Raw genomic sequence first — 22,910 nt, 5'->3', positions numbered from 1 at the left:
TGGCCCTGACACAGAACCAGGAGTGGCACCTGAGCAGTGAGTATGTCAGTCCCCCCCCCCATCCCCAGATAAAAAGACTATGTACAAGCCATCATGAATACAAAAATACTTCACACTAACTCAGAGCTTCCTCTTTTTCACACAACGCTGAGCCAAGAAAAATTGACATTGAGGGTTTAACTGACTTGACCCCAAGTCTTTAAAACAAAAATCAACGGAAAAAAAAGAAAAAGAAGAAGAGACACTCTGATCTAGGGTTTGAAGTGATAGCACAACAGGTAAGGCATTTGCCTCGCACACAATGGACCTAGGTTCGATCCCCGACCTCCCATATGGTCTTCCGAGCACCACCAGGGGTAATCCCTGATTGCAGAGCCAGGAGTAAGTTGGCTGAACATCGCCGGGTATGGCCCTAAAATAAGACAAAATAAAAATAAAGAAGAGTTGCATTCATCTGGGGAACATAAAGCAACAGGAATGGCTGAGATTAGTACCAGGAATTTTGCTCCATGACTTGAAGGCCAGCCACATCTGCTAGGTGAAACGGAAGCTCAGATAGAGAAGAGAGCACCAAATAAAGGGTGCTGTGAAGACCCTCCCAGGGTGGGAGAGACATGCTGAAAGTGGTCTGTGGACCAAACATGATTGCCACTCAATGCCTCTCTTGCAAAACACAGTACCCAAAAGAAGAGAGAGAGAGAACAAGGGGGAATGCCCTGTTACAGCGGTAGGGTGGGATGGGGGGTGGGTGGGTGGATGGGGGGATGCTGGGACCCGTGGTGGGGGAGGATGGGCACTGGTGGAGGGATGGGTACTTGATCATTGTATAACTGAAACCCAAGCACAAAAATTTATAAGTCTATAACTGTACCTCATGGTATTTCACTAATTAAAAAAATGATAAATAAAATAAAATAAAATAAAAATAAAAAAGAGACTCTGATTTAGGATGCTTTCAGGACTTTAGATTGGGAAGCCAGGAATGTAATCCAGAGGTAGAGTACTCAGCGGTAGAGTACTTGCCATGCACGTGTGTGAGGTCCTGGGTTCTATCACCCACTCCCTCCCGACCCCGTTCCCCTGCCTTCCCCCCAAGCCTCACAGGGCTGGGGCACAAACTTTTCTCTTCTTTTTTGGTTTCTGGCCCACATCTGGTGGTGCCCAGGGCTGCGCTCTAGGCTCTGTGCTTGGGGGATCACGTCTGGTAGTGGAGCACATGCTTTGAGTGCAGGAGACCTATTTCCATCCCCAAGTCCGTGGCTTCATGGAACCCCCAGCACCAACTAGCCAGGTGTACTCCTTGAGCACCACTGGATGTGGCCCCCAAACTGAAACAAGCAGAAAGGAATTTAGATTGTCCACAGTGGGTGCACCTCATCGGCACATGACAGTGCTCAGAGGAACTTGGAAAAATCTGCCATAAAACCCTTCGTCAGAATTAGCATAGTAGGTGGGAATAGAGAAGTGGAAGCCACACGTCTAGAATCTGAATCCTGCCTCTACGCTTAACCAGCTGTGTGATTTGGGCAAGACGCTTTGCTATGCCTCAGTTTTTCTTCTTGTAAACTGGGTGATAACAACACCATCCTTTTTTGCAGGGTTGTCCTAGGGATTAAATGAGTTAATGAGAACAAGGCATTTAGAAATAGGCCTAGGCCTGCCAGGTGACAATCCCTCCTTAGTATCCCCTCAATCCACAGAAGGAACCCCACTTTTTTTTTCTTTTGTGTTAAACAAACTGGCGTCGTGCTCAGGGCTTACTTCTGGCTATATGCTCAGGGCTCACTCCTGGCGGGGCTTGGGGGACCATACTGGGGGCTGGAGACGGAAAGTGGGTTGGCTGCCTACAATGCAATGCAAGCGGCCTACCTGCTGTACTGTGTCTTCACCCCCTGCTTTTATTTTCTTTAAATGGTGATGGAGATGAAGCTCAGAGCACTCACACTTATAAAACTTGAGCTATACCGTACCATTAAGCTACATCCCTGGTCCAGAGAAAATCCTTTGTTATCAAATAAATCAATAAAAACAGAATCTGAGATGGTCTTTTTTAAAGTATTTCTCCCTCAAGATTCTAATGTGCAGGTCGGGTTTTGTTTTATTTTTATTTATGTGTGTGTGGGCTGGAGCGATAGCACAGCGGGTAAGGTGTTTGCCTTGCACGTGGCTGACATCGCCAACCTGGGTTCGATTCCTCCACCCCTCTCGGAGAGCCCGGCAAGCAACAGAGAGTATCTCACCCGCGCGGCAAAGCCTGGCAAGCTAGCCGTGACGTATTCGATACGCCAAAAACAGTAACAACAAGCCTCACAATTTGTTGTGAGACGTTACGGGTGCCCGCTCGAGCAAATTGTTGAACAGTGAGAGGACAGTGCCACAGTGCAGTGCTGTGTGTGCGTGTCGGGGGGTGGGGGGGCGAGGGGGCTGTGGGGAGAGGTTGGGTTGGGCCAAACCCACGGTGCTCAGGGATCCCTCCTGAAAGGGTCAGAGAGATAACCATACTGATGCCAGAGATCGAATGTGGGTCTGCCACACGCAAGGCAAGAGCCTTATCCACTGTACTCTTACCTAGGTCCCATAGCTCGACCTTTAAATTAAAAACAAAGACAAACACAAAAAACCCAGGACTGGAGAGGTAATAAGAAGGTTAAGGCCCTCACATTGCATGCAGTTGCCTCCCCCCAGCACCCCATTAGACCCCCCCAGTACTGCCTGGAGTAGTCCCACAAAGCCAGGAATAAACCCAGAACACTGCCGGATGTGGCCCCCAAACAAAAAACAGACGTCTGTGAAGCTCATGCTTCTCTGGGGGTTCGGCTTCCAGAAAAAGTTGACAAAGAATGAAATGAGCATTAAAAAAAAATTCTCAGGGGGGATAAAGTTGAGTGCTGAGACGTGTTAACTGGATCTCCCGGGACCAATAGGCCCAGGGACGAAGGAAACTCACACACACATAGACACACAGACACACACACAAACACACACACATAGACACAGATACACAGAGACACAGACACAGAGAAACAGGCACACACATAGACACACAGACACACAGACACACACATAAAAACACACACATAGACACAGATACACAGACACAGACAGACACACACATACATAGACACGCAGACACACAGACACACACACAAACACACACATAGACAGATACACACAGACACACACATACATAGACATGCAAACACACAGACACACACACACAAACACACACACATAGACACAGATACACACAGACACAGACACAGACAGACACACACATAGACACACAGACAGACACATACATAAAACACAGACACAGACACAGACACAGAAGACACACAGACACAGAAGACACACAGACACACAGACACACACACAGACACACATAGACACAGACACACACACAGACACACAGAGACACACACATAAAACACAGACACAGACACACAGACACAGACACACATACACAAACAGACACAGACACACACACAGAGACACGCGCTCTCTCTCCGCCCAATGCTCTCTGGGAGTCGTAGTTTTCCGGAGCCCCGCAGCCAGGCGTGGGTGCCGAGAGAGAAACTACACATCCCAGCGTGCCCCGCGCCGCCCGCCCCGCCCCTCGCCGGCCGGCCCCGTGGCTTTCCCACTCCCGCCTCTCTCGGGGGCGGCGGCGGACTCGCCATGGCCGACGACGCCGGCTCGGGCTCGGGCTCCGGCTCGGGCTCGGACTCGGGCTCCGGCTCCGGCTCGGGCTCGGCGCCCAGCCCGCGGGGCTCCCCGAGCGGCGCGCCGAGGATGCCGCGGGCGGCCCCGCCGGGCGGCGGGTGCGCGGAGACGCGGCGCGCGGCGGCGCTGGCGCTGCGCTTCGACCGGCCCATCAAGCAGGCCTTCTACAACACGGGCGCCGTGCTGTTCGTGTGCCTGTGCTGCGGCGCCGCCGTGCTGGTCTTCTTCATCCTCGAGGCCTTCCTGCGGCCGCTGCTCTGGGCCGTGCTCTGCGGCACCTTCCTGCACCCGTCCAAGAGCTCGCTCACGCGCCGCGGCCGCCGCTGGCTGCAGCGGCTGCGGCGCGCGCGGACGCCCGTGGTGCTGGCGGCGCTGCTGCTGCCGCTCTGCTTCGCCGACCGCGGCCTGGAGGCGCTGGGCCAGCGCGCGCGCCGCCGCCGCCGCCCGCTGCTGCTGCTGGGCGCGGGCGGCCCGCTGCTCTACGGCCTCTGCCGGCTGGGCGGCTGCCTGGGCGCGCGGCCGCTGCTGGCCCGCGGCGGCGCGCTCATCTGCCGCGGCCTCGACTGCTTCAGCAGCCTCTGGGTGAGTGGGCGCGCGCGCGGGGGCGCGGGTGCGGAGCGGGGCGGGGGACACCCGCCGCCACCCGCCCGCCCGCGCGGGACCGGGCCGGCCAAAGGTCGGGGGCCGCCTCCCGCCCTGGACCCGGGCGCCCCGGACCCGGGCGCCCCAGGGCGCGGGTGTGGCCGCGGTGCAGAACCCGCCTCCCCCCGCGCGCGCGTGCGTCCTTGCACCCATCCTCCGGGGCGCGCGCGCGCCTCCCCCAGGTGGGCCCCGGCGGGGTCGCAGTCTGGACCGCCCCTGGCTTCGCGTGGGACTTGCTTAGTTAGGACCGAGTCCCACCTGTCGGTGGACTCCGGGACCTTCTTCTTCTTCTTCCCAGGTCGGGGCTGTTTAGGGACACAGGGGGCGGGCGGGGGGACTGCGGGGACCCCAAGTCTTTCGACTCCCGGAATTGCATCCCGGGTGAGTTTGCTGCCTGCAGGCTCCGGGGAGCTCCGGGGGGCTCCGGGGTGCGGAGATCGCTGGACCACGCGCCGCCCAGCCGGGCGAGGGATGCTCCAGCGAGGTCACCACCGGGTGCGGGTGCAGGAGGAGGTGACTGGGGATGCTTGGATTCCCCGGAGCATCTTCTGCGCAAAGCAAGGAAGCGCCCCCCTGAGAATTGAGAGCTGGCCTGGCCCGCGGCTGACCTGGGTTCAGCCTTCTGCATCCCATCCCGCGTCGCCCCCCGCACCCCACCCCCAGCACCGCCAGGAGGGATTCCTGAGTGCCCCGAGCATTGCCGGGTGTAGACCCCAAAACATCAACCGCAAAGCAAGGAATCCGTAGAACTGCTCAGGGAGCACGATCTGGACCACCGTCATCTGGATATTTGGGAACCATTTAGAGCAGGTAGATATCTACAGATATTTTAATGCGTCAGGGTATCCGTTCGTCGATAATTAGTATCTTTGGAAGAGACGTTTTGTTCACGTTTGTCAGGGGAATCCGAGAAACTTGGTTGCCTTGCCCAATAATTTGGCGCCTGGCACCTAGGAGGGTTTTGACCTGCTTGAGGTTCCTGGGAGAGGGTTGACTGGGCTTAGGATCCCTGGGGGTCTTCTCTTTTGTCTCTGTCCTTACCGCTACTAGCGGTCAGTTCAGTTTCTCATTTTGTTGGAGAGAGAGAGAGAGAGAGAGAGAGAGAGAGAGAGAGAGAGAGAGAGAGAGAGAGAGAGTTTGGGCACTAAGTACTTGTGCAGCTAAGTCATCAGACCTTGACCTCCCGGTCAGTTTTTGTTTTGGGGGACCACACCCTGTGGTGCTCAGGGCTTATCTCTGGCTCTGCACTCAGAGATCACTCCTGGCCAGTGCTCTGGGCTACTGGGAATCAAACCCAGGTGGGCCATGTGGAAGGCACGCATCCTGCCCACTCTGCTGTCCCTCTGGCCCCCAAGCCTGGCTGTTTGAACTGTGGTAGGAAGGAGGAGGTGGAGGGGACCCCCCTTTCACTTCCTGGGTTTCTGGCTGCTGTGGAAGTGACCTCTGTTTACCTGCTACAGCAGCAGAGGCTTCTGCGGACGGACGTGGTCATCCTGTGGGGTCTCACAGCGGCTTGAGAACAAATGTGCAGCCCCTGTTTTTGGAGTCCCAGTTCAGTCTTCCTCCGTCTTTACCTCTTTCCACACTGAAGGGGGTGGAACACTGCCTAGAAATAGAAAGACTGCTGTGACTGATTCCTGTTTTCTAGCTGTTCAGTCTTGTTGAAATCAGCCACAGCCAGAAGTGCTACCATTTTGGGGGGGGGGGGGGATCGGTGGGGGAGCACACACCCAGCTGTGCTTAGGGTTTACTCCAGACCCTGCACTCAGGGATCACTCCTGGTGAGCTGGGATGCTGAGGATTGAGCCCTACCCGCTTTAATATTACTGTGGCCCCCCGTGCTACCACTTTTGACTGCATTGTACTTAAAAAACACTCTGGGCAAGACCCAACAGAGTCACCAGACAGGAGGAGCTTAGGAAAGGCCTCCAGTATGTGTGCAGGGTGGTTTCAAACCAGAGTCAGAAGTGGAATCCACTGGCTGAGTCACCGTGACCCAGGGCACACTGGGGTGCTTTGCCACTGGCTGTCACCCCGGTTGTGGAGAGAGCAGAGGAAGTAGGACTTTGTGTGAAGAAAAGGCACCGTTGGGTGTGTACAGATTTGAAAGATCCTGTTTATGGAGTTCAGCCCCCATCTTTGCATTTAAGATCCTGTGTGGTTTGTGGGGGCTGGAGTGGTAGCACAGCGGGTAGGGCGTTTGCCTTGCACGAAGCCGACCTGAGTTCGACTCTCCCGTCCCTCTCGGAGAGCCCGGCAAGCTATCGAGAGTATCCTGCCCGCTTGGCAGCGCCTGGCAAACTCCCCGAGGCATATTCGATACGCCAAAACCTGTAACAAGTCTCACAGTGGAGATGTTACTGGTGCCCGCTCAAGCAAATTGATGAACAACGGGAGGACAGTGCTACAGTGCCACAGTGGTTTGTGGATGAACAGAAGAGAAAGTCAGGGCCAGGAGAGAGTGAGAGTGTCTTCTAGAAGCAGGGCGGGAGGCTGTAGGCAGTCCTTGATTTGGGGAGGCTGGGCAGAAGAGCAGCTGCAGAAACCTGTTGCCAGAGAGACCTTTCGAGCTCAGGGGATTGCAGGAGGGCCTGGCAGAGAAGCTAGAAGGGGGTGGGGGGTCCCCGAGGTTGTGCTTCTGAGTTCCCGAAGCAGCCTTTTGGGGTGGTGGGGGGGGGGCTCAGGGTGCTCCGCCAGGCGTGCTGAGTCAGGCCGGGTCTGCTCTGGAAGCGAAGCAGGTGGTGACTGGGCAGGGGGCCACCACTCTGGCTTGTGTCTCTCCGGGTTCATGGTTTCGGTTCTGAACTGCCAGGCGGGAAAAAGTTCAGGGGAAGGAGCCCAAGCCGAGTTCCCTAAACTGGGGAAAAAAAGAAAAGAACCCGTATGCTTTCGAGGCACGCTGGGAATGTGAGCGTGCTCGCTGGAGAGGGACAGAGGGGAGAGAGAGTCAAAGTGGGAAAACAAATTTGCCTCATGCAAAGAGCTGAGAGCTCGTCATTTAAGGTCTGCACTCGAGCATCGGCTGTGTGCTTGCCAGTTATTGCATTAGGTGCACAAGCGATTTCATTCTGATAAATGAGAAGGTCGATGGGGATATTGATCTGTTGGCTGTGTCAGGAAGTGGTGTTTAGCAGACTTCTTGGCCATGGAAGCCCTCTGTCATCGCGGTCCTTTTCTGTAGTTATCTAAGATATGGATTTAATTTTTCTCCCATAAAATTATTTGAAATTTTTTTTTTTCCTTTTTGGGTCACATCGACGATGCACAGGGGTTACTCCTGGCTCTGCACTCAGGAATTACTCCTGGAGGTGCTCAGGGGACCATATGGGATGCTGGGAATCGAACCCGGGTCGGCTGCGTGCAAGGCAAATGCCCTACCTGCTGTGCTATCGCCTCAGCCCCAAAATTATTTGAATTTTTGATATTTCTTGGATTTAAATTGATTTTGATTATTAGGAACCAAAGAAAAGAATATCAGAGTTGGAATAATCACCCATGAACCCCAATCCCCCCACCTGGATTCTAGTTATTTGAAAATCCCCAAAACAGAATGAAAAAAGGTTTCTTTCCTACTGGTGTGTGTGTGTTTAGTATCAAGTCCAAGTTCTGCCCCGCTTTCCTTTGTAGTGTCTTCAAAACTCTTATTTTCCTTTGTGGCCAGTTTATGCTCCCAGTGCCTCTTCACCTCACTCTTCCTGGATCACTTCCAGTCTCCTACCTCCATTCCGCAAGCCCCTTCTCCTAATTCCCCATCCCGCGTCCATGAAAGATGAATGAAGTGGTCAGATTCTTTTCAAGCCAACTGGGTGTATTCGAACTTTAGTAGGTGGTTTTTCTGCAGGTCTCAACCCATCAAGCTCATGGCAGCCAGTCCTTGGAGTCCTGGATGTCCCCGCTGTGAGGCATTGCCAAGATAAAACTCAAAAACCAATGTTTGCTGCCACCCCCCCCCCCTCCCCACTTTTTCCTTCGCTGGGAGGGTTTTGATTTTCCTCTCCCTGTTAGTTCAGCCGTGTTAGGAAGTTGTTGTGTTTTTTTTTTTTCCTTTTTTTTGGGTCACACCCAGAGATGCTCAGGGGTTACTCCTGGCTCTGCACTCAGGAATTACTCCTGGTGGTGCTTGGGGGACCATATGAGATGCTAGAGATCGAACCCAGGTTGGCCAGGTGAGGCCAATGCCCTCCCCGCTGGACTATTGCTCTGCACCCCCCCCTCCCCGTTAGGAAGTTTGAAGAGCATTTAAGTAGTTTTCCTAACATTTTAACAGGTCAGTTTTTTTTCTGGGGGCTCCGTTTCACTGCTTCACTTTAGGAAAACGCCTGGTGGAAGGAACAGTGCTTAAAGGAAAGCTCTTTCTCTAGGGTCCCTCAAGTACCCTTGGACTTGGGGCAGACCAGGGCCCTTTTCTCGTCTACTCAGCCCTGGCTCTGTGAAGCGCGGGGTGATTTCTAAGGTTCCTTGAATAATTGTAAAGATCCCCAAAGTCTAGCAGCGCTGCTAGCAGCATGGCCCTTATTTAGCCTGCTAGCTGGGCAGGCCAGCTCCAGTCCACTTCTGAACCCCCTTGTCTAGGTGCGTTTCAGCAACTGTGTTTTGGCAACGGGAAGAGCAGTCTCCAGGACTTAGTCCTCCGGTTAAAAACATTGTGAAAGACTGTTGACTCCTGTTGGCCTTTCCATCCATCCTACCCACTGGCTCCCCTCCCCTTCCGTCCTCTGCTCTCTCCTCCCCTCCCTGCCCCTCTCTCCTCATTGTTTCAGGCACTGGGGCATTGAACCCAGGGCCTTACTTACGTAGGGCAAATGCTTCACTCTGTGCACCCAGCCCCTTTCTCTTTTCTTGCAGTGTCTGTGATCAAGCCCAGGGTCTTACACATTCAAGACGTGCATTCAGCCATTGAGCCACACCACAGCCCAATTTTAGAAGTTTTAAAGAAGATGGGGTTGGAGAGAGAGAACTGCGGGTAGGGTGCTTGCCTTGCATGCGGTGACCAGGTTTGATCCTCTGCACCCCATAGGGCCCCCTGACCGCCCCAGGAGTGGTCCCTGAGCCCAGGGCCTGGAGTAAACCCTGAGCATTTAGGTGTGGCCCTAGAACCAGTAAATAAATAAATAAATAAATAAAATGAAGAATGATGTATGTAAAGCAATTACCGGCCTGGATCTGGGCTGTCTTTTTCCTTCTCTCGACTTAGGAAGCTGTATTGCAAAAACATGCAACAGACGCAGGCCAAGATGCCAGAGCTAAGAGACAAAGCTAAGCGACTACTTACCGGTGTGCATTTTAATCATGAAACGTTCGACCATAAAAATTCATGGGTTAACAATTCAAATGACTTGCTAGTCAAATGACTGAATAAGTCAAATGACTTACTAGCTTTAGTTTGTTTTAGTGCCTAGTCTCCCAAAGGGACCAGTATTAACCCCTTCCCCGCCCCCACCCCCCTACCCTAACCCCTATCCCCACCCCCCTACCCTAACCCCCACCCCCGTTCCTCAGCCCCCACGCCCCATTTGCTGGGAATAATCCAGGGAAGCTGTAGCTTCCGGTACAACTTAAGGACACTTTTTGTGTGTTTGCTTAAAGAAGAGAGTTCTCCAGGAGTGATGATTTTTTTTTTCTTCTCTTTTCTGTAACCCCGTTTGGCAGTAGGCCAAGTGCGTTTGGGCCCCTCTGCTTTAGTGATTTAGTGTAAGTGTTGACAGTTTTAATGGAGTCTTACCTAGTATCTAGCACAGGATGATGTTTGAAAAAAGTACTGAATGTGTAAAAATATGAGAAGAACACTTTGTTTACAAATATATGAGTTTGGGAAAGGAGAACCTCTGTATATAAACTGGCTCAGTGATTTATACCTAGAAGAAAATTCATTTGAACAGAGTTGCAGAGAGGCTAAATATACCTCAGTGCCAGAGAGAAATCATAAATCTGAGGCCATACTTTAAGGCCTTAGAATAATATTTAGCAATTAAAAAAAAATGACTCATAAACCAGAGAGACTCCAGGAGGTAACCCCTGCGATGTGAAGGTAGCTTAACGAAAGTCCCGTTCTACCCTTCACCCGTGACTCCTTGTACCACCCATCTTTCCCCTTCCCTTATGGTAACTGCCGAGTGTTCTTAGAGTTGGAGGTTTTTCTTTCTTTCTTTCTTTTTTTTTTTGTCTTTTGTAGAATTATATGCTCCACGCCCCCCTCCCTTTTTCTTCAGTCTCCAAACCACCTTGCATGCATCTGGCCCAGTTTAATCCCAGCTCCGCATATAGGGTTCCCTGAGCACAGCAGGAGGTCACTCCTGAACACAAGCCAGGAATAGCCCCTGAGCATCTGAGCACTGGGTGCCGGAGTATATGCTCAGGGTAGCATATACTCAGGCCAAGCAGGAGATAGTGGGTTTGATGCCCCCTCATGTGAACAAAAGAGATGTATCTTTTTTTTTTTTTTTTCGATTTTTAGGTAGTCCTCTGCCCCTCTCGGAGAGCCTGGCAAGCTACTGAGAGTATTCACTATGCCAAACACAGTAACAACAAGTTTCAGAAAATGGAGACGTTACTGGGCCCACTGGAGCAAATCGATGAACAACAGGAGGACAGTGTTTGTTTGTTAGGTAGTCTGAAACAAAAAGGGGCAAATGTATAGAATTCTACAGCTTACTCGAGTTTAAGAGCTTCTTTCCTAGCTAGCACCTCAGATGTCTCTTTTTCCTTTTTTTTTTTTTGTGTGTGTGTGTGTGCTGGGGGGGGGGGGGGTTACCCAATGGTGCTGAGGACTTACTCTTGGCTCTGTGCTCAAGAATCACTCCTTGAGAGAGAACACAGGGGATTGCCCTGCCACAGAGACTGGGGGGATGGGGGGATGGGGGTGGGAGGGATATTATCCATGGTGGTGGAAAATGGGCACTGGTGGAGGGATGGGTATCTGATCATTGTATAATTGAAACCAAAGCACAAAAAATTGTAAATCTACAACTTTAAAATAAAATAAAATAAAATAAAGGGAAAAAAAAAAAAGAATCACTCCTTGTGGGGCTCAGGCAACCTTATGTGATCCCAGGTCAGTGTCATGCGCCTTATCTGCTATACTATCGCTCCAGCCTGTTTCTTTTTTTGTTTTTAATTGTACTGTATAAAAATAATTTTACATTCCTCTGAGTGCCTTTTAGAAAATGCTCCTACCTGAACATTTGATTTATGAATTTTTATTAGGATAATTGAATAAAAATGACAAATTTTGGCAGTAATATAGTCATAGTGGTATGATAGTAATATTAAGGTGTTTTTTTTTTTTAAATAAATGTCCATTCTTCAGAATTAATATTGTTATACCTAAGACTCTTTTTTGGTGAAGAAAAGCTTCAAAATATAGAAAAAAAGACCTAAGTTATTACTTCTATTTTATTTATTATTTTGGTGTTTGGTCGTACCTGATGGTACTCAGGGCTTACCTGGTTCTGCACTCAAGGATTACTCCTGGTATGGTCAGGATTCTGGAGATCAAACCCAGGTCAGCACCTACCTGTCGTATTATCTCTCCGGCCCCAGTCTCGAGTTTTAAAAAATTTATTATTTATTTTTGAGCACTCCTGCTGATTCTCAGGGATCTCGCCTGGCAGGGCTTTGGGAACCTTATGTGGTGCCAGGGATTGAACCTAGGCTGGACCCACGCAAGTGCCCTACCTGCCATACTATCTCTTCAGTCCCAGGTCCAGTTTTTTTAATCCGTAAAATCGAGATGATGGTAGTACATATTCCCTAGGATTATGGGGATGAAACGAGTTCGTTTTGTAAACTGTTAGAGCAGAGCCTGAATCCATAGTGTGTTATAACTGTATTATTAGGGCCAGAGAGATAAGATAGTACAGCTGGTAAAGTCCTTGTCTTCGTGCAGTCAGCCTAGGTTCAGTCCCCTGTGTTCTGTATGGCCCCCTGCGCTCACTGGGAGTGATCCCTGAGCACAGAGCCGGGGGTAAGCCCCGAGTTCAGCCGAGTGTGCTTTCCCTTCCCCCTCCTCTCCCAAATAAGTCTATCATTATAATACTCGGATTTTTTCCTGAGCTTTACTTCTACCTAACATCACTGAATTCCCGTGGTTAAATTTGTGTGGTCCTGCCAGCATGAACTGCTTTGATGTTAGTCTCACGTCACATGAGCTGCTTTGACGTGAAACCTAGTCTCACTTTTCTAATACCCCCGCATGGGCCTTATACTCTGTTGAGGGGCCAGAGCGGTAGTAGAGTGGGTAGGGCGTCTGCCTTGCATGGGGCTGACCTGGGTTTGATAACCGGCATCCCATATGGTCCCCGAGTACTACCAGGAATAATTCTGAGTGCAGAGCCAGGAGGAACCCCTGAGCATCACCAGGTGTGACCAAAAAGAAAAAAAATCTGTTTAAGTATATATGTTCGAAGATTATTTTATTATATTCTTTTCATCATTAAAGAATTAGTTCTCATTAAAGACTTTCTTTTTTTTTAATGCAGGAGAAAAAGTAGAAAGAGAAAATCTTGCCACCACCACCCGGTACAACTACTCACTGTACTGTTATTACATATCCTTTTCTCTCTACCCTGTAGATGACATTAAAGTTTTTTTTGCTTTTTTATGTTATAAATGTTAGGGGTCTCTTAAAATTTATACCGCTTTTTGAAAAAAAAAAAAACATTTTAAGAGGCCAGGGATGTAAGCTAAGCATTAGAGCACTTGCCTTGTGTGTGCGTGGCTCTGGGTTTGATCCCAATGCTACAAAAATGAAACGAAGCAAAAATTTCCACTTACAATATAAAAAAAATTAATAAGTGCAATATTCTTTTAAAAGACCATTTTCTTGGGCTGGAGTGATAGCACAGCGGGTAGGGCGTTTGCCTTGCACGCGGCCGACCTGGGTTCAATTCCCAGCATCCCATATGGTCCCCTGAGCACCACCAGGGGTGATTCCTGAGTGCAGAACCAGGAGTAACCCCTGTGCATTGCCGGGTGTGACCCAAAAAGCAATAAATAAATAAATAGATAAATAAAAGACAATTTTCTTTTGTTTGTTTTGGGGTCACATTTGACTGTTCTCAGTGCTTAATCCAGACTCTGCAACCTAGGGAGACCATATGTTTGGTGCTGAGGATTAAGCACCCTACCCACTCAGCTAGCTCCCCGGCTCCTTAAAAAAGACCCTTTTTATGGTGGCTTAATGTTTTATTGAATGAGAGGGCTGGAGCCATAGCACAGTGGGTAGGACGTTTGCCTTACAGGGGTTCAATCCCCAGCATCCCATATGGTGCTCCGAGCACAGCCAGGAGTAATTCCTGAGTGCAGAGCCAAGAGTAAGCCCTGTGCCTGGCTGGGTGTGACCCAAAAAGAAAAAAAAAACAAGTTTTATTGAGTGAGTCCTGCACTGCACTGTCTTCCTGTTGTTCATCGATTTGCTCGAGCAGGTACCAGTAACGTCTCGAGACTTGTTGTTACTCCATTCTAATTAAATTACTTCCCATTTTTAAAAACTTTCAGGCTGCTAACTTTTTGGTCTTCTAAACTCCACTCTGAGGCGCTTCTTTAGAATTACATGTCTCTTTCAGAGTCTGTCTTTCTTTAGTCAGGCTTCAAAGCAGAATTCTGAGGGCAGAAGCTATAGTCAGGGGCTGGAGTGATAGTACAGCAGTTAGGGTGGTTTGCTTTGCACGCGGCCGACCCGGGTTCGATTCCCAGCATCCCATATGGTCCCCTGAGTACCGCCAGGAGTAATTCCTGAGTGCAGAGTCAGGAGTAACCCCTGAGCGTCGCCGGTGTGACCCAAAAAGCAAAATATATATATATATAGATATATATGTATTTTTTTAAAGGGGCTTAGAGGACAAGAAGGAGGTGAAGGCAGGTTAGTGTCAAAGGGGAATCAAGGAGCTGGAGTGATAGCACAGTGTGTAGTGTAGGTTGTTTGCCTTGCACATGGCTGACCCAAGTTCAATTCCCAGCATCCCATATGGTCCCCTGAGTACCGCCAGGAGTAATTCCTGAGTGCAGAGTCAGGAGTAACCCCTGAGCATCGCTGGGTGTGACCCAAAAAGCAAAAAAAAAAAAAAAACCTATAGTCATCGTTGGGGCTGGAAGGTTGGTCAGTTATCTTGGGGGGCCAGTCCCAGAAGTGCTCTGGGTTAATCCTGGCCATGTGCTAGGGGAGGTGGAGTTGAGTGTGTGGGGGAGAGGGGAGGGAGGGGGAGGGGCCTGAACCTGGGCTTCCAGAACGCAAAGCATGTGCTCCAGCCTGTCGAGCTGTCTCTCCAGTTCCCAAGATCATCTTTGCTGATAGATGTAACCAAAATAAAAGGAGGGGGTGTTATTCTCTTTTTTTTTTTTAAAGCCACAGCAACATTGCATTATGGCGTAATACAAATTTCTGGTGAGCCTCCTTGAAAATTAGCCTGTGCTCCTGCAATGTTAAGGTGGCTTAACAGAAAGCCCTATTCTCTCTGTCAACCTTGGTGCCTTTTCCCACCTCTCTTTCCCCTTCCCTTATGGTAACCACCAGTTGTTCTTATAGTTGGAGGTTTTTCTTTTTCTTTCTGTTTTTTGTTTTTTTTTTTTTTGTGTTGTCTTTTGGAGTAATCATATAAGCTTTTCACTCTCCAGATCACAGCTTAAAATTCTAGTTTGCCGTTATTTTCAGAGTTGCAGTTATCTTATTATGTCCTTAGTGTTCAAATTTGCCCTGGATTTTGCATTCTTTCCGTGTTTTGTAAACAGTTTATTGAAGTATGAGGCAGGAGCCGGAGAGGTAAGACGTGAGAAGTTACAGCACTGACTTGCAGGCAGGGGTCGCCTTGCAGGCACAAACTCCACCCCGCCTCACCTCCAAATTTGAGCTCATTAGAGAGTTCCGTGTAGGCTGCACTGGCCATTGTTGATGCGAACTACTTGCTAGAGTGACTTGGTTTTCATGTAAGTAAGGAGAACCGAAATGAGGATTTATTCTTAAGTCTTGGTGTTTCTTCCTTGATACTTTTCTACTGGCTGTTTTTTTAACTGCACCTGTAACTCTGAACATCTTTAGCCATCTGTTACCGATGTTATTTCAGCAAGACCCACTTTCAGTGATGCCCTTTTTTCTAGCTTCTAAAAAAATTTTTTTCCATGGTAACCAAGCATATTTCAGATGAAATCTTAGCTTGATTTTTAGAAAGAGTCCCTTTTTATTGTCTTTCCCTGTTTTTTCCTTGTCTTTCTTCCCATCCCTCCCCCACCCCCAGTATTTTTCCTAAGTGTTAACTTACAGAGAAGACTTTTAAAAATGCCGCAGATTAAGCTCTGAATTTAAGACTCTGACTTATAAATAGAATATTTTCTCTTAACGATTTATGAGTTCATAGATCTTTGAACTGTGACATAACTTTAAATTGCGCATACGTAATCTTTTGTTAAAACCCTTTAGATAATATCACTAGATGGCATTGGGAATCGTATTTATTTCAAGCCTTGATTTATCTAGAGCCAGTATGAAAATCTAATACTCATTTAGTACCACCGACCTTCATCTTAATCTCTGTTGTATCCAGAGCTCTCCTGCTGTAGAAATGCTTGCAGATTTTGTCTAATTGTGTGTTTCTTCTCCCCTGTGCATATATTTTACATTGTGTCTATATTTCATTTATTTAAGATCTGGACCTTGGTAGTTGGCTATGTGCTGGCTGTTTTATTCAAGTGGAATACAAGCACTGAACGCTACTTGAGAGCCGTTTCCATTCCTGTCTGGATAATATTGCTTTTTCATTTAGGTGGGTCCCTTTTTCTAAGAAAGTCTAGCTTAAGGCCAGCAGAGCCTGACCATGTAAATGAAAGTATTGCTTGTTGCATTTTAAAAATAAGATGTAAAGTAATTTTCAACACCTGTTCTGCTTTAATCTTTCATTAATCTTCAGTGAGATGATGATGCTTTAACATATCTCTTTCTCTCTTAATTTATGCTGAATATGCCTTTTCAAAAAAGAAACCTGAAAAAAGTCATCCTGAGGGCCAGGGACTTGAGCCTGTAGTGCACGTGCCTCCTGTACGGGTCCCCTGCCCCCTCGCGCTGTCGGGACGGGTTCCCACAGGGACAGCAGATTTGTAGAGCACACTCAGAGGTCGGGTGGTTCCTGAGTGTTCCACTTGAGGAGGGGGGAGGATACAGAGAGAAGTAGTCAGGGTGACCAGAAGTCCTTAAAGTCCGGTGAGAAACGGATTAGGCACTAGAGATGTTTACTGAGGCGAAGAGAAGAGGCTTGCAGCTAGAGGGGCAGAGAGGAGGGTACCGGGAAGGAGAGCGTAAGAGGCGGTGGGGGGGGGGGCACCAGTTTCAAGTAATCGAGGGACTGTCCTGTGAAAGGAGGACTTGAACATCGGTGACCCTGAGGGAGAGCTGTCAGAGCAATGAGTAGTTCCCGAGACAGCTCTCTGCTCAGCATAAGGATGCCAAGTTTCAGCTGCTCAAAATAATGACTTCCCTGTTCTTTGAGCTGTAAATGATCCTGGAGTGGTTGCTAGGATGGCACCGGACGATTTTCCAGGGGTTCTTTTATCTCCCAATCTTGAGTCTATGGAAGCATTCAGTGGCAATTAAAAAACCCAAAATTCAATAACCTAGAGTTACTCTTTTTAAAGTAGTGTGTAGAGGTACATATTGTTAAAAATATGAAGTAGCGTTCATTGATGCTGTATCTCTGCATAGAGGTGTGATGTTGGGTTTTAGATCTGCTGGTTTAGAATGCTAAAGGAATTCACCAGCAAGACCCCCAAAAGTCTCCTGTACTTGGGGACTCACTTTGAGTTCAAGGAAGGCAGAGGAGGGGGAAGACAGGTAGGTTGTTAAGGAAAATACAGATGGCTGTAGGGAGGGACTGGTTCTTGGCTACTTGTGAGAATTTTCACATTATACATTAAGGAGGATGCATTGAAGTGGTTTTTTTTTTTTTTTTTTTTTTTTGCCAAGCCCCTTTGGGTTGCTCCGTCAGCCCTTACTTGAAAAATTGAGTTAACACCCAGTTGTGTTTTTAGGAAACCAAGTCAGGCCTCATGACTTTGGCTTGCATGCCCGATACAGGTCTTTCAGGTGTCAGGTGGGTGAGATTGGAAACTGGGGAGAGAGCACAATGGGCAGGACATGTGCCATGTTAGAGGCCCGGGTTCAATCCCCGGCATCGCCTGGTCACTTGAGCACCAACAGAAATGATTCCTGAGCACTGAGCTAGGAGCAGTCCCTGAGCAACACCGGGTATGGCCCCCGAACAAACAAAATTATTAAGCTAATTAGAAGATTCTTGATTTTTGATTCTCCTGGTGATAGAAGTCCATCGAAGGTAGGGTGACATATACCCAATCCCGTGGAGGCAGGGATGTCCCGAAACTGAGCTGAACTTATTGGATCCCTCCACTGTGCTTTCATTTTTCTGATGGCTTTGCTGTTTTTTAATTATGAGATTTAATTAAGATTTAAAATTAGACACAAAAATCGTTTAATTTTCCCGATGAAATTTGTTATTAACATTATTATTAGTATGCCGATTTTTTTCTGTTAAGCAACTAAGCAATCTTTTATAGACAAGTGCTGCGTTTTAGTTTTGCCAAAAATATAATTAATAACTTTTAATAATTTGCAGCATCCTTGGCTGGCTCATGGAGAATTCCAGTATTCCTGGTTATTGTTTTCCTGATGTCTGTGGGCACCCTCTATGAGAAACAGAATGGAAAAGAGCCTTCTGGTAAGAAATAGGACATTCTATTAATATTACTCTGAAATAGTTGGAGAATGGCTTATTTATTTTTTTAAGTGCAGTCACGAAATGGCTTTAAACCGTTAAACAAACAAAAACCCTGGTATTTTCTGAAAAGAAAGCAGAGGTTTAAAATATTTTAGGTTGTTCGACCATGCCTTACCCAGTTTTGTTTTGCATTTTCAAATCAAACAAATTTACCATTAACCCATTTTAAATTGATATTTAGTTACGTGCACCGTGTTGTGCACCCATGATTTTCATCTTGTTCTCCAAAAGGAAATCCTGTAACTGTTAAGCAGTTGTTAAGTTATTTATTTGAGATCTTTTTCCTTAATGTTGGTGGACTTTAGAAACCGTCCTCCTGGGACTGCTTTTGCATCATAAATTTTGATATATTGTATTCTGATTTTCACGGGTTAAAATAGTATTTTCCCTTTTGGCTTATTACTTGACACATTGGTTAATAAGAAATGTCTATTTTTTTTTTTTTAAATTGTTTCCTTGTTTTGTTTTTTGGCTACCCCTGGCTGTGCCCAATGGGATGCTTTGTGTTCTTCTTTTTTTTTTTTTCTGGGTCATACCCAGCTCTGCACTCAGGAAATACTCCTAGTGGTGCTCGGGGGACCATATGGGATGCTGGGAATTGAACCTGGGTTGGCTGCGTGCAAGGCAAACGCCCTACCCGCTGTACTATTGCTCCAGCCCTTGGGGTGCTTTGTGGTGCCTGGGATTGAACCCAGATCAGCTGCTTGAAAGGCAAGCACCCAACCCACTGCACCATCTTTCTGGTCTCAGATACATGGTTTTTTTTTTGGGGGGGGTGGAGGGGTAGGGGTGGAGTGGAAGGCGCACCGAGTGGGGGCTTATTCCCGACCCTGTGCTCAGAGATTACACCTGACAGGCTCAGGGGACCATTTAAGGTACTTGGATCAAACCTAGGTCAGCTCTGTCCACTCTATTGTTACTCTGGCCCCAATGAAAGTGTTTTTTGTTTTAAATTTCCACATATTAGAGAAATGTCCAGTTTTTGTTTTTGCCATTGCCAGATTTAAGGTCATGATCTTTTTTATTAGTTTAGTTTATTAGCTTAGTGTGTGTATGTGTATTCTTTAGAATTATATAAGATCCTATCATTTGTAAACAGCTTTCCAGTTTGGATTCCCTTTATTTCCTTTTCATCTCTGGCTAGAGCTTTCAGTATTAAGATTGAATATACCATTAAAAAAAAACCTGTGTAAAGAAAGTTTAAGGTAAAGATTTACAGGGCTGGGAATGTCAGTTGGTGAGGGAGCTCTTGTCTTTTATGTATGCAGCCCTGGATCCAATCCCAGGAACCACCACAACAAAACAAAATCCCCAAGAATTTTTTTGTTGTTATTGTCTTTCTGAAGTTTCTTGGTCTTGCCTTTCTTCCTGGTCTCAGTAAAGACTCTCCTGTCACTGATCAGAGTAATAAATGACTGTTGTTCTGTTTAAGCATTTCGATAGATAAGTCAGTGATTTCTAAATAGGTAAAGGCCCTCCTGTTGATCGTTGATTTGCTCGAGCGGGCCCAGTAACGTCTCCATTGGAGACTTTGTTGTTACTGTGTCTGGCATATCGAATACTCTCGGTAGCTTGCCGGGCTCTCCGAGAGGGGCAGAGGAATCGAACTCTGGTCGGCCATGTTGGCCATGTGTAAATTAAAAAGATTTTTTTTGGGGGGTCTCCTTTCTTTTTGTCCCCTTTCCCCTCAACAGTAATCAATTCTGACTTCGGTGTTTTACCCTTCTCACTTCATAGTCTTTGAGTAGTTTTCTCTTTAAGACTTTTGTCCAGACTTATTAAGTGCTTTGTTGCAAGTATATGAATAATGTGGGTCTGGCCCAGGAGTTGCAGGTTAGAGGTCTTCCCATTGGGTGTGAATACAGATTGGGTGTGATTCGAGACCGCTTGCCATGGTAGCCCGGAAACCCGTAAGGACAAGAGTCCTCCAGACCGCATTTGGAACCTTGTAGGAGTCTTACTCTCTGCCCCTAAACCAGCGTGGAGTGTTGGCATGCAAGCCGGATTTCTGGTATTTGTATTCTAGACCGTTGCAAGGAAGGAAACCCTAGGGACAGGCTGTAAATGCAGAGAGCAGCTTTGAAAGGGTTGGCTTTCCTGCTGTCACTTCTTCACTGTCTAGCCAGCTTCACAGCACACTGGTTTTGGGTTTCCGTGTTTTTTTTTTTTTTTTAATCTTGAATCCTTCTAAGGACTTTCAGCCTCATCTAGTCTTCATCAACAGGTAAATCTTAGCAAGTTTTCCCCCCTAAACTTTTCATGATTTTTTTTCCCCCTCTTGTCTCTAGGATGTAGCTTCGTCTAGGCCTCAGACTCACATGGCTTAGTCTGTTCTGGGATGACCCTTTCCCTGTATTTTTAGTCACTTTCCTCCTGTAGATGTCACTGTCACATAGTTGAGGAATGGTTCCACACACTGCCTTGTGCGTGTTTTCCTGTGCCCTGGTAGGGCTTGCTCGGGTGCCCTTGGTATTCCTTGAGCTGCCTTTTCTCTGCTTCTGAGCTTTGAATCCTTTGCTGCCGTAGGTGCTTTTGTGATCTGTGGCTCTCGGGACTCACAGTAGACTTCGAAGCATGAGCGTACGCGTGAGTTTTCAGACCTCGGAAACTCTTCTTGTGGATGAAGCTGAGTTAGTCTCAGTGATTCCTGCTGAACTCAGTGTCTTTACCCAGTGTGTTTCTCAGATTGTCTGGGTGCTCTTCCTTGGTACTTCCTGGAAGCCAAAGATAATGGAGAGGGGAAATGTTAAGTGGCTGTCCCGGCCCAGGATTAATTAAATGTGGTCTTCCCGCCCTTGTTCCGACACCTTAATTGCTTGTTTCTGTGTTTCTTTGCTTGCTTATTTACACTCTGGAGAACACTGTGTTCTCTCTTGAACACATATTTTCCCTCTCTCTCCTCATATCTTCCTGAGCGAGTTTTGTTCAATAAAATCTATTTTGCTTAAAAAAAAAGTTACAAAATGTTTCAAAATGTCCTGTACTTTCAAATTAGCAAACAAGCAATCAGAAAAAGCTACAGAACCTATCAAAGTAGCTCTCTCTTTTTTCCCCAAATAATTTAAATTTGGAGTTAACTTACTACCCACAGTTGTATAAGGTGTCTGGTGGCGCCAGGATTTAAATATAGGGGCTGGAGTGATAGCACAGTGGATAGTGTATGCCTTGCACGCAGCCAACCCGGGTTCAATTCCCAGCATCCCTGTGGTCTCCCGAGCATCGCCAGGAATAATTTCTGAGTGTATGAGCTAGGAGTAACTCCTATACAATGCCGGGTGTGACCCAAAAAGTTAAAAAAAGGAAAGATTTAAATGTAAGATTGAAACCCAAAGTTGGTTCACCTGCCTGCCTGCCTGCCTGCCTTCCTTCCTTCCTTCCTTCCTTCCTTCCTTCCTTCCTTTATACTTTCTTTTTTCTTCCTTTCTTTGTAAAGTAAAATCATTTTATTTGGACAAATGTGAGAGAGAGAGAGAGTACACAGGTTGTGATGTGGGCAGCAGAGAATGTCCAGGGCCAGTCTTTAAGTTTTGTTTGTTTCACTAGACTCTGTGAAAAAGGATGTCCTCCTGGGAGAGCGTTGACAGCTTCCACTTAGCCTCTCACACTCATAGTTGTCAGCCTTTTGTGTTGGGCCTTGTGACTGACCCCAGATACAGGACAATGCTTCCCTGCCTTCTGGATCTCACATAGGTAGAGATCTGGGAGTCAGCTTCCGTGTGTGTGAATTATGCAAGGAGGAACACTCACATTATTAGTATCCCCTGTGGGCAAGCCCCGTCAGACTCCTTAACGTGCTGTCTCATTTCATTTTCTTAGCGATCCAGTGAGATTGGTATTATATTTTTTTTGCAGATGAAGAACCTTGGGCTCAGGGAGCCATTTACTGTGAGTATGAGAAGTGCTTCATCAGAAAGCCAGGGACTCAGACACCAGAGGGGTCATTAGTAACCTGGGCCCCGGGACTGAGGTGTAAAGGCGCAGGGACCTCTCCCTCCGAACACCAGTCATGACCAGAGAGATACTATCAATGACCTTTGATAAGTTTTGTTTGTTTATTCTGCTTTGTTTTAGTTTGCAGGGCTGGAATCAAACCCAGGACCTCATGTGTGAGGCGGGTTTGAACCACATGCCCGGTGCGACCAGAACACCTTTGCAGGGCTTTGCCTTCATTGTTCTGGGGTCGCACGCAGCGTGAACGAGCAGGCTTGGTCCAGTTAAGTCCACGTTGGAGAAAGAAAAACGACAGCCACTGTTGCTCACTTCTCATCTCCCGTTCCTTACTTGACTCTGCCCTTGCTAGTGAACCTGTCGGCCACTTGTGCGGCTCATTCATGACTGTGGTTTTAAGGGACACAGATTGCAGCGCCCGCAACTCCTACTGGTCCTCATCCAAGCCCTTGCCTCTGGCCACCAGGTCCAGGCAGTGACACTGGGAGTCTCTGAGAGGGAGATGTATTTTCCACACGAGTAAGGGGAACAGAAGCTGCCTTCAAAGGGAGCTCTGCACGCTCGGGAGAGATTATTTGATATGCAGGGCCTCCTTCCAGTAAGCATCTTGGGAAGTATTTTTGGCGACTCCCACAATCCCTATGAAAGAGAACAACGTAGACCAAGTATCTCCCCATTTAGACTGGCCTCAAAAGATCTCCCTCCCACCCCCAACCCACCACCAACTATTAAAAAAGTAATTCCTCCCATCGTTGAATTAGATGTAGGAACAGATGTCGTACGTGGTCCGTATCCCAAGTGCCAGAGCCTGGGTTTCTGTCC

At 47.9% G+C, this 22,910-nt stretch overlaps 1 protein-coding gene across 3 annotated transcripts in view; it reads left to right on the top strand.

The window, feature by feature from the left end:
• Positions 1–3,680: 3,680 nt before the first annotated feature.
• Positions 3,681–22,910, top strand: part of TMEM245 (transmembrane protein 245) — a 97,605-nt gene continuing 78,375 nt past the window's right edge. For all 3 annotated transcript variants that reach the window (XM_056116996.1, XM_056116995.1, XM_056116997.1), the window contains exons 1-3: positions 3,681–4,305; positions 16,001–16,118; positions 17,979–18,080. In XM_056116996.1, the coding sequence (XP_055972971.1) occupies positions 3,793–4,305; positions 16,001–16,118; positions 17,979–18,080 (733 nt within the window). In that variant the 5' untranslated portion in view covers positions 3,681–3,792. The remainder of the gene's footprint in view (positions 4,306–16,000; positions 16,119–17,978; positions 18,081–22,910) is intronic.

Source organism: Sorex fumeus, unplaced genomic scaffold (assembly GCF_029834395.1).
Source record: "Sorex fumeus unplaced genomic scaffold, SorFum_2.1 ptg000034l, whole genome shotgun sequence".
Taxonomy (NCBI): Eukaryota; Metazoa; Chordata; class Mammalia; order Eulipotyphla; family Soricidae; genus Sorex; species Sorex fumeus.
Note: the sequence above shows the minus strand (reverse complement) of the source record. Positions and strands in the feature narration are given on the sequence as shown.